Genomic DNA, 12317 nt, shown 5'->3' with positions numbered 1-12317 from the left:
CCAAAAATGTGCAGGTTAGGTGAATTGGCCATGCTAAATTGCCCATAGTGTTAGGTGAAGGGGTAAATGTAGAGGAATGGGTCTGGGTGGGTTGCGCTTTGGCGGGTCGGTGTGGACTTGTTGGGCCAAAGGGTCTGTTTCCACACTGTAAGTAATCTAATCTATTAAAACATCATATAGAAGTAGGACAGTCAGGATTGATTTTTTAAAAAAATGTCCAGAGAAGTAAGGTCAAGTGGAAACAGGCATTCGCTACGTATTGGAAAATGACTTTGTTGAACCTAGTCAAAACAGTTGGAGTTCATCCATTATGTTAGTAGCTAAACCAGGTGCATCACCTAGTCATTGTATTGATTATATAAAGATGAATGTGGCATGAAGACCGGTTTGAACTCCTTTCCACAATTGGAAGACTTCATTGATAGGGTTGGCAGTGCCTCATTCCTTTCTAAAATTGATCAGTTGAAAAGGCAATGACAACTGCCCTTGACATCAAGGATTAAAGAAATATAAATTTTTATTAACCCAAATGGTTTATATCAATGTTAAGTGATTCCATTTGAGTTAAAAAATGCTCCAGTTACATTCCAGAGGCCTATGAGTCAGCGAATCATACAGCAAGGCAACGTTCTTTGATCTAACTTGTCCACACTGACCATGTTTCCCAAACTAAACTAATCCCTAAGTTTTAGAAATGTTAAGATTGTGTAAGACTGAATAAGTGGGGAAAGAAGCAAGGAAGAATGAATGGATGTAAAATTTGTGGGCGGTACAGTGGCTCAATGGTTAGCACCGTTGCCTCACAATGCCAGGGACCCAGGTTCGATTCCAGCAACTGTCTGTGTGGAGTTTACACATTCTCCTCGTGTCAGCATGGATTTCCTCTGGGTGTTCTGGTTTCCTCCCACAGTCTAAAGATGTGGATCAAGTGAATTGGGCAATTTAGCTTGGTCATAGTGTTCAGGGATGTGTAGGTTAGGTGCATTAGTCAGGGGAAATAGAGTTGTTGTGGTTCTGTTCGCCGAGCTGGGAATTTGTGTTGCAGACGTTTCGTCCCCTGTTTAGGTGACATCCTCAGTGCTTGGGAGCCTCCTGTGAAGCGCTTCTGTGATCTTTCCTCCGGCATTTGTAGTGGTTTGAATCTGCCGCTTCCGGTTGTCCATTCCAGCTGTCCGTTGCAGTGGTCGGTATATTGGGTCCAGGTCGAAGTGCTTATTGATTGAATCTGTGGATGAGTGCCATGCCTCTAGGAATTCCCTGGCTGTTCTCTGTTTGGCTTGTCCTATAATAGTAGCCAAATCACTTGCTGATTGCATTTCCTCCCAGATGCTAAACATATTGTCCATTTGGGGCGATATGGTGGCTCAGTGTTTAGCACTGCTGCCTCACAGTGTAAGGGACCTGGGTTCAATTCCACCCTCAGGCAACTGTCTATGTGGAGTTTGCACGTTCTTCTCATGTCTGCAAGGGTTTCCTCCAAGTGCTCCGGTTTATTCCTATAATCCAAAGATGCATAAGGATTGGCCATGCTAAATTGTCCGTAGTGTCCAGGGATGTGCGGGCTACATGGATTAGCAATGGGGAATGCAGGGTTACATGGATAGTGTAGGAGAGCTGGTGTGGGTAGGATGCTTTTCGGAGCGTTGGTGTGAACTTAATGGGCTCAATGGCTTGCTTCCACACTGTAGGGATTCTATGATTTGGCTGGCTACTATGATTTGGTGGGAATTGTGATTATCACTTGTTCCTGAATTCCAAATGTCCTCAATTTCCCCTCATCCACCCTTTAAAAACGGGATCCTTGCTCAGATTGGTGGGATGCGTGATGTGATGTTCCTAAGGGATTTCTGTATTCAGTGCTGCATATGTTGCTATGTTTTGCCAGCAGCCTACTCCTGGGTAAGAGATTACTTTATATGAAATCTCTTAGTGATTCATGTTTGTTTCCTCACGCCTCTGCCTACCGGTCTTGTGCTTGGTGTATGTCTCACTGTATAGCCATAATTACACTATTTATTGCAAACTGATGGTTGAGGTATAATTACAAATTTTATAAAAAAAAGCTATCTTTAAAACCTTTATAATTAAATTAATTATCTACCTAAAGTCCTCATTCCAATATATAATGATAATCTAAACATGTTACCTTCTAGTTTTACCAGTAATAACTGAAATTTGCAAATCAAAGCAGAGGTCAATATTGCAGCCCTTTCTAAAGGTGGTATTTCTTGTCAAGAGCTAATCTGATTGTTGGCAGTATTTATATAATGGTGCTGCCAATAAACAGGGTAGCTTTCCTGCTCATTTTGCATTACAACGTAAACGTGGATTTTTGAACTCTGGAAATTTTAAACTTTAGACATTTCAAGTTAAAATTTATCCAAACATTATCCTGATTTCATAGTGCACCATACCCCAGCCCACCATAACTGGATTAAAAGCCTAATGCTCTGGCATTAGAAATACTTGACTACCAAGTTACATGAGTTTAAGGAGACTGAAATATGTGTTATTAAACGCTGCTGTATTTATCTGTATATTAAGATCATTTGAAATTCTTGCCTACTTATGACAAAAAGGACAATTGTTTTAAGAATACAAGTGCAGTCATGTGATTTTGTCTTGGCATAAAGTCATTCTAATATTCATTTTTAATTTACCAATGTCTAGGATACTACGAGGAAAGCCAATCCCATAGATAAAAAGGCATTACTTTACAGTAAATCAGAACTGTCACCTCCAGCATACAGAAGCACTGAAACATTTATTCAGCCTCATATTCCTGGCACTTGAAATTATTTCCTTCATGCCTGATAGCCAAATCACAATATGGCAGGTCTCCCCCGAGCCATGGGATTGTTAGTGCGGACTCACAACATACTGGCAACTGATGTGGCATTTCGTGTACAGCTGTCACTCAAAGGCAGGCAAATGCAAATGAGGGCGGGCCCGGCAGTGTTCAATTACTGCTCCACGGCTGTGTACAATACGGGCTTCAGTCAGAGCAGACAGCCATTCTTCAGACTCAAATCAAAAAATAAAATAGCAGCTCCCTCAGGGAATCTGCTGCTGGGATTTTTTTTTTCCCTCTCATAAAATATTAAAACTAAGTTAGTGGAGGAGCTGCTTGAAAAAAAAATGGTTTGATAGTGCAATCGTTTTGTGCAATGCTGTATGCAATGATCGGTAATATGAAGTTAGGCCATTTGGCCACATAACAAATGTATTTTGAAACTAGCCAGTGCGAAAGTGATCATGCCTCAGAGATGAATGGCCATCAAGTTTCGGTTTGAACTTCAATACTATTTACTATGCAATGCACCAACATACCAAGCCTTCTTTTATGGCGCTAACCAAACCGGTGACCCTCCTTAGGAGGAGGAGGGCAGCAGATGCACTACCACCTGTAAGTCACACACTGTTCTTGACCTGGAAACATACCACTCCTCCTTCACCGCTCCTGGGTTAAAGAACTGGAGCTCTTTTTGTGACAGTTCTGTGGGTACACCTATGCTAGATAGAGTCATAAATATGTACAGCATGGAAACTGACCATTCGGCCCCAACCCAATCTAGTTCTGCCTGCCCATATCCCTCCAAACCCTTCCTATTCATATACCCATCCAGATGCCTTTTAAATGTTGCAATTCTACTAGACTAGATTACTTACAGTGTGGAAACAGGCCCTTCGGCCCAACAAGTCCACACCGACCCACCGAAGCGCAACCCACCCAGACCCATTCCCCTACATTTACCTTTTCAGCTAACACTACGGGCAATTTAGCATGGCCAATCCACCTAACCTGCACATTTTTGGATTGTGGGAGGAAACCAGAGCACCCGGTTCCACCACTTCCTCTGGCAGCTCATTCCATACACATACTACCCTCTGCGTGAAAAAGTTGCGTCATAGGTCTCTTTTATATCTTTCCCCTCTCACCATAAACCTATGCACTCTCAGTTCTGGATGCCCTCACCCCAGGGAAAAGACTTTGTCTATTTATCATATCCATGCCTCTCATCATCTTGTACACCTCTATCAAGTCACCCCTCAACCTTCTTTTCTCCAATGAAAACAGCCCCAAGTGCCTCAGCCTTTCCTCATACGATCTTCCTGCCATACCAGGCAACATCCTGGTAAACCTCCTCTGCACCCGTTCCAGTGCCTCCACATCCTTCCTATAGTATGGGGACCAAAACTGCACACAATACTCCAGATGCGGCCGCACCAGAGTCTTATAGAACTGCAACATTACCTCAGTACTCCGGAACTCAATTCCTCTACCAATAAAAGCCAGGAGTAATGGTGGAGTAATATATAAAAGCATCTTTTTATTTTACTGCATTTTTAATTATGGACTGAAATGAGAAAAGAATTGTTTAAAACGAAGAATTGCTGGATGATTGCATATTTTGAAAGCATGTAACCTGGCACTTACTGTGAACACAGCTGCTAGTTCCGGTAGTAGTTGACTTGGGGTTTACAAGTGAGCTGGAGCTGAAGGGTTGTGTATTCATGGAGCTTTGGTTGGCAACAAGTAGCTATTCGATCTGTAGATTATTGATGACAAAGACCTTCAGCCTGCAGCAACTACTCAGCTAGCTGAAAAACTTAAGGCTATGAACAAAAGTTTTCAGATCACCATCATCTCAGGAGCTGTCTTTGATCTCTGCAGTAAAAGCTCCGTTAAGCTGGAGGAAAGCTGGGTTATTTTTCCCTCAGCAGTTAGTATAAGCTGTGACTCTTAAGTAGTAAGCCAGAAGTTTTATAAGTACCTGCAACAAACAAATGAGGGCATCTGGAAAAGGAACAGCATTTTGTTCAGCAGCCCTGAATTGCCTTCCCAGTCTTTCCTTCTGTTCGTAACGACCCTGGCTTTTGTTTTTTCTGTGTATATCTCTGTCAAGGATGGTTTTACAAGGTTGCTACAGTTTTAACTAGTAGAGTTACATGCCGATGGTTCGTAATTATGATGGTTCATAATTGCTTACTTGTAGCTAGAGTCTAAAAGAATATAAAGTCCGATAAAGTGGGGAATTTGGTGTGCTTCTCTAGAATCTTTAAATTCTGTGATTGCTTCAGATGTGACAAGGCTTGATTTCCAACTCATTGCCACAGTGAGGCATGAGAGCACCTCTGACTTTGGTCTGCTGCAGTCTTCCAATGAAGCTTCATGTAAGCTGGAGAAGCAACACCTTATTTCTTAATCAGGCACTTTGCATACTCAACATTGAGGTTGACAATTTCAGGCCATATTCTCTGCCCAACCTGCTTATTTTTCTCTGCATATTTTCATGTTATCCTTGTTTGTCCATTGGTTTTACTTAGGAACTGTTATTCATTCTGCCATTCAGACATTGCTTAACACATTTTCTGCATTGTCCCTTCATGACTGACTCTCCTTTCATATAATTTTTCCACTCTATCACAGACATTCTCTTTTATTCTTTGTCCCACCCCACCCAATTTCACCACCTTAAGATCAATTATATTTCTAACTACTTAGTTCTGATGTAAGTTTATCAATCTGAAATAATAACTTCTCTCTGTAGATGCTACTAATCTTGCTGAGTATTTCAGCACCTTCTATCTTTGTCTCAAATTTCCAGCATTTATTGTATTTTGCTCTTGTAAAACCAAATCTATTTGGCTTACATTGGCTATGACCCCGTGGCTAATTTTGAGTCCAGGTGTGGTTATAAATACATTTGTTGAAATAGAAAATGAGAGGTCACAGCTAATTGAGTTTGATTTCAACATATTAATTTTTTCAGTAGTAGACTCACCAACTTTAATGGCATTTAAATGGAGAGTGTAGGATAGATAAGCTTCAGATTGGTTCCACATGTCGGCGCAACATGGAGGGCCGAAGGGCCTGGACTGCGCTGTTATGTTCTATGTTGTCTGTCAGTTAGATTATAAAACAAAAAGCAGAATGGGCAAGTGTTTATTTGTGAAGAGCTTTGCTTGCGTAGTTATTGAATGATGATTTATTTGTAATTGAATGCGCAGGAAGTATTGCTACCCAAATTGTTTGTAAAGCTGATTTTGGTTAAGATAGCTGCATGGTTTGGTTACATTGGCACTGTTGTGATCCCTGGACAGTACAGAACTAGTTTCCTGGCCAAGCAACATCTTAAGTTTAAAATTCTCATAATTGTTTTCAAAGTCTGACATAACGTCCCCTCCCATTCCCTCCCTATTTGTGTAATAGCTAAATCCACAACCCTTGGAGATGTTAGCACTCCTGTAAATCTTATGCAATCCAAATTATTATTATTTCACCGTTTGTGACTTACAGTCGCCTATGTCCTGAGCACTGAGATTCCCTCATCACACCCTCTTCCACATTCCTTTACTTCTACTACATTTTTGGCTAAGTTTTTGATCATCTGATGTAATATTTAGTTTGGTGTTATTTTTTGTTTTCTAATGCTCCTGTGAAGTATCTTTGAACTTTAATTACGTTAAAAATGGTTGCTGATGGAAGAAGCCTCTGCTTTCAGTTATTTCACTAAAGGCTGTTTTTGAACCTTGAGGGATAACTTGCTTTGGTTGCTGTCCGTATCCACAAATAAGGAGCCTGAGATAGTCTACCTTTGATGTGCTGGGTGAAATCACAATGTAGCATGCCACCATTCGCAATTTAGTTTTTCAAATGGTTTATTATGAGTTAACTAATGATTTATTCTTTTTTAGTGATGCACATGGAAGACAGTGATGCTGAGAGGTATAGAATTGCATTTTACTTATTATGCATTTTTGAACTTGTTAAACTTTTTAACAATGTAAGGACTGTGTGCTTTATATTTTAATGTAGCTTCTGCTTTTAAGGGCAAATGTTTGAGTCAAAAATTGAGACTGGTTTGTATTTTCTTATGTGGTAGTGCTATGAGATAGGAGCTTAGTTACAGTTGGAGACTGTTCAGTCTTTCAAGTCTGTACCGTTATTCATTTAAAATGTGGCTGATCTTAATGTGAACTTCCATAATTCCAGAATTCTTAATATGACTAGCACTGATTTTGAAATGTTCAATTCATTCCAAGCCTCAACAGATTGTTGGGGGAAGAGTTTGTTACCCAGTGATCTTTTTGAGGAAATGCTACTGACATCAGCACTGAATGGCACAGTTGTTTTCACAGGTACACCCTCTTGTCCTGATTTCCCCACTCAGAGAAAATAGTTTCTTTCCATACTATTGATTATCTTGTACAGTTCAAACAGGCCACAATACTGTATACAAAACAAGTACAACTGGGTAGTACAATCTGTCCTCATAAGTTAACCCTTTTGGTCTGTCTTTCTGATGAATCTGTGCTGCATCACCTCCCACCTTATGAACTGCTATTTTATATTGTACTGTATTGTGTTCTGGACTTGCAAACATATCAACTTATGAATAAAATCACTTGTGAGTTCGGACCTGCCTGGATTATTGTGAAAGTGTTGGAACCCATTATAACGGAGCTCTTAACAATACAATTTTATAAAGCCATAACATGAGCAGTCAGTATGGCTTTACAAAAAAGGAATTGAGTTTGAATTTTTTTTAGTCTTTTTAAGGATGTAGACTGAATAAATGGGAAGCAGGGAGTGTACTACTTGCAGTGCTCAAACAAGGCTTAAAAGCTTGGAGGAATGATACCTCATCTTTCACGTAGGGACCCTACAGCCTTCAGGACTCAACATAGAGCTTAACAATGTTAAAGCATGAACACCACCTTCTATGTCTATTGCCCATTTCCCCCACCCATGTCCTGCCATGAAATAGGTTGCTTTAAGTACAGCCAGTCCATTTTCAACCACTCAATATACGTTATTACCTACTTGGCGGTCTCTTTTTTTTCTCTCTCTGACCTATTTCTGCATCATCTGCTCACTCCCTTTGTTTGTTTTCTCTCCACTTTCTATCATCAACATTAGTATCACCTTTTCCTAACTGCTGTGAGACGTGAAAAGGTTTACTGTGGTCAAAACGTTATCTCTGTTTTCTCTTTACAGATGCTGCCAGATCTGCTGAGTTTTCCAGAAATTTCAGAGTTTTTGAATTGGGGGTATAGTCTATTTAGATTTCTAAATTGCATTTGATCAGATGTCATTCAAGATGGAGTTTAGGGTAATACATTAGCATGAACAGAAGATTAATTAATGAACCAGAATTAGAGAGTAAGAATAAGCATGGAATTTTCAAGTTGGCAGGCTGTAAATATTGGATTAGTGCTGGGGCCTCCATTATTTCCAACCTCAATTAATGAGTCAGATTTTCCCAACCCTACAGTGGGATACAGTGAACTTTGATTACCGTTGCATGTTGGCACACTAATGTAGTCCTGGCACATTGCCTGGAAAGTTTAAACTACCCCAGACATGATGCAAATGTCACTTACACTGATCATAGATCAGAGACTTGGACACTTACCCTAGAAACGTTACACTATTTAATCTCAAGCGTAACCCAATGATGAACAGCATGACTGAACTCTCCACCACAGCCCAATCTAAGGACTTGTCCCATGATCCACCAAAAACTCATCCTGTCCCACCACTTGTTGACCTACCCCCCCCCCCCCCTTACTCACTCAGTCACCACCTTGAGACCTTCAAAAACCTTGCATGAATACAGCAGCTGATTTTGTGAAAAAAGGGAGTTTGTACTATATATTATTTCCCCTTCCCTTTCACCAGTTTGTTCCAGAATTGCATCAGCAAGGCTTTATTGTTGCAGCCAAGATTGGAATATCTGGTTGAAAGTATGGGAGAAAAAAAGCAGTGATGATCTCTGCAGGTATGCATGGCAGCATTGTTGGTGATCAGAAAACTTTATTAAAGTGATCAAGTGGTATTTAACTGTGCTTACTGTTGGCACAAAAATAAATGGGAATGTAGGCTGTAACACAGGCTATGCAGTGAGGAAGCAAAATATTGTATAATTTGAAAGGATGGATACTGTTCTCTGCAACTGAGCATGAGTCCCAAAGGCTCTGCTGCTTGATGCTATGGTTAAGGACAACACCTCAGGGCTGGACTGGAACTTGGAGAGGAAGACGAAGATCCCATCATCAACATTGGTACCTGTGACATTGATAGAAAAGAAAGGAGAATTTGAACAGTTAGGAGCTAAATTAAAAAGCAGATATCCAAGATTATCGGGCGAGACAGTGGCTCAGTGGTTAGCACTGCTCCCTCACAGCGCCAGGGACCTGGTTCAATTCCATCCTCTGGCAACTATCTGTTTGTGAAGTCTGTAAATTCTCCCCATGTCTGCATGGGTTTCCTCCCACAATCCAAAGATGTGAATTGGCCACGCTAAATTGCCCATAGTGTTCAGGGATGCCTAGGTTAGGTGCATTAGTCAGGGGTAAATATAAGGGAATGAGTCTGGGTGGGTTACTCTTCAGAGGGTTGGTGTGGACTTGTTGGGCAGAAGGCCCTGCTTCCATACTGTAGGAATTCTATACAAAAAAATGATCCCGGGATTACTATCTGAGTCAAGGGCAAACTGGCATAGGGTAAATAAAATCAAGAAATTAAACGTGTGTCTTAAAGATGTGTAGCAGGAGGAATAGATTTCAATTCAGGGGCACTAGCGCAGTACTGAGGTAGAAGGGAATTATTCCAGTAGAATGGGCTTGACTTGAATTGTGTTGGGGCCAGAATACTGGCAAATCTAGGGCTGTAGAGAAGGCTTTAAAACAGAGAAGAGCAGATTCAGGAGAGGGGTTGCAAAGACCTTACATTATTTATTTACCTACTTTATTCTTTAGAGTTCAGAAGACTAAGACTTGACTGTATTGAAACGTACATGATTCTAAGGGACCTAAAATGTTTCCACTAGTGGTATAATCTCAAACTATAGGACATTGTTATGGAACCATGGCATCTCCCTACATTCCCATTCCCATTTACATCTTAAAAGTAAAGTAGAAATGAATCTCTTTTCCCAGAGGGTAATGAATGTCTTGAATTCTATATATTTACAGCATACTGGAGACTAAATCACTGAAAGTATTTAAAAATGATTCTCTGTAATTTTGAATTATCAGTGAGTTGAGGGCTATGAGGAGCTGCATGAAATAGGAGTCAGGCCTGGGGCAGGTCAGCCATTATTTTGTTGAATGGTAGGGCAAGCCTGAGCAGCCAAATAACCTGCGCCTGCTCCTATTTCTTATTTTCTTAAGTTGTTCTATTCTTACAAAGCAAAAGCATTTGGTGATATTGCAGGGCCCCTATTTATGTAATGATAACCACAGTGGGATAAGAAGGGGCAGAGTGTACAAACACAAAAATAAGCAGGAAATAGGATCAAAGGTCAGGGGCTGGGATGAAGCGAGAATGGTGAAAAGGGCAAAATAAAAGTGGTTCTTTACTTAAATGCATGCAGTATCCAGAATAAAATAAATGAATTAACGGAACAAATAGGGCTTAATATATAGGTTCTTAAGCCATTATGGTAGCATAGTTACAGGGAAATCAAAACTGGGAACTAAATATTCAAGGGCATCTGACTTTTGAAAAGGGTAGTGGGATAGTTTTGATAGTATGAGATGGTTAAGTATGATGCCAAGAATTGATCTTGGACTGGAAGATGAAGAATTTGTAAGAGTAGAAATAAGAGCTAACAAGAGAAAGAAGACACTATAAGAGTAGCCACATGACTAAATCTCCTGGTCCTGATGGGCTACATCCTAGAGTTCTGAGGGAGGTGGCTGAGGAAATAGGGGCGTTGGTTGAGATCTTTCAAAAGTCACTGGAGTCAGGGAAAGTCCCAGATGATTGGAAGATCGCTGTTGTAACCCCCCTTATTCAAGAAAGGATCAAGACAAAAGATGGAAAATTATAAGCCAATTAGCCTAACCTTGGTTGTTGGTAAAATTCTATAATCCATTATTAAGAATGAGGTTTCTAAATTCTTGGAAGAGCAGAGTCTGATTAGAACAAGTCAACATGGATTTAGTAAGGAGTGGTCGTGCCTGACAAACCTGTTGGAGTTCTTTGAAGAGGTGACAAGTAGGTTAGACCAGGGAAACCCAGTGGATGTGGTCTATTTAGACTTCCAAAAGGCCTTTGATAAGGTGCCACACGGGAGGCTGCTGAGCAAGGTGAGGGCCCATGGTGTTCGAGGTGAACTACTGGTATGGATTGAGGATTGGCTGACAGAAGGGCAGAGAGTTGGGATAAAAGGTTCTTTTTCAGAATGGCAAGCGGTGTCCCGCAGGGTTCAGTGTTGGGGCTGTAGCTGTTCACGTTATATATTAATGGTCTGGATGAAGGGACTGGGGGCATTCTAGCGAAGTTTGCCGATGATGCGAAGTTAGGTGGACAGGCAGGTATTCCTGATGAAGGGCTTTTGCCCGAAACGTCGATTTTGCCTGCCCTCGGATGCTGCCTGAATTGCTGTGCTCTTCCAGCACCACCGATCCAGGCAGGTAGTACTGAGGAAGTGGGGAGGCTGCAGAAGGATCTAGACAGTTTGGGAGAGTGGTCCAGGGAATGGCTGATGGAATTCAATGTGAGCAAATGCGAGGTCTTGCACTTTGGAAAAAAGAATACAAGCATGAATTACTTTCTAACGGTGAGAAAATTCATAAAGCCAAAGTACAAAGGGATCTGGCAGTGCTAGTCAAGGATTCTCTAAAGGTAAACATGCAGGTTGAGTCCGTGATTAAGAAAGCGAATGCAATGTTGTCATTTATCTCGAGGATTGGAATATAAAAGCACCGTTGTGCTACTGAGACTTTATAAAGCTCTGGTTAGGCCCCATTTGGAGTACTGTGTCCAATTTTGGTCCCCACACCTCAGGAAGGACATACTGGCACTGGAGCGTGTCCAGCGAAGATTCACACGGATGATCCCTGGAATGGTAGGTCTAACATACGAGGAACAGCTGAAGATCCTGGGATTGTATTCATTAGAGTTTAGAAGATTAAGGAGAGATGTAACAGAAACTTACATGATACATGGCTTGGAAAGGGTGGATGCTAGGAAATTGTTTCCGTTAAAAGTTTGTGAGAAGATTTGTAGCTCGGGTGCTCGTTGCTGTGGTTCTGTTCGCCGAGCTGGAAGTTTTTGTTGCAAATGTTTCATCCCCTGTCTAGGTGACCTCCTCAGTGCTTGGGAGCCTCCTGTGAGGCGCTTCTGTGGTGTTTCCTCCGGCATTTATAGTGGCCTGTCCCTGCCACTTCCGGTTGTCAGTTTCAGCTGTCCGCTGTAGTGGCCGGTATATTGGGTCCAGGTCGATGTGTTTGTTGATGGAGTTTGTGGATGAGTGCCATGCTTCTAGGAATTCCCTGGCTGTTCTCTGTCTGGCTTGCCCTAT

The 12317-nt window shown here is 41.3% G+C and overlaps 1 protein-coding gene across 1 annotated transcript in view; it reads left to right on the top strand.

Annotated features, from left to right (window-relative positions):
* retreg3 (reticulophagy regulator family member 3) overlaps positions 1 to 12317 on the top strand; it is a 59569-nt gene that overhangs the window by 16008 nt on the left and 31244 nt on the right. Inside the window, exon 3 of the mRNA XM_043721583.1 lies at positions 6700 to 6730. Coding sequence (XP_043577518.1) covers positions 6700 to 6730 — 31 coding nt within the window. The remainder of the gene's footprint in view (positions 1 to 6699; positions 6731 to 12317) is intronic.

Source organism: Chiloscyllium plagiosum, chromosome 31 (genome assembly GCF_004010195.1).
Source record: "Chiloscyllium plagiosum isolate BGI_BamShark_2017 chromosome 31, ASM401019v2, whole genome shotgun sequence".
In the NCBI taxonomy this organism is placed as follows: Eukaryota; Metazoa; Chordata; class Chondrichthyes; order Orectolobiformes; family Hemiscylliidae; genus Chiloscyllium; species Chiloscyllium plagiosum.
Note: the sequence above shows the minus strand (reverse complement) of the source record. Positions and strands in the feature narration are given on the sequence as shown.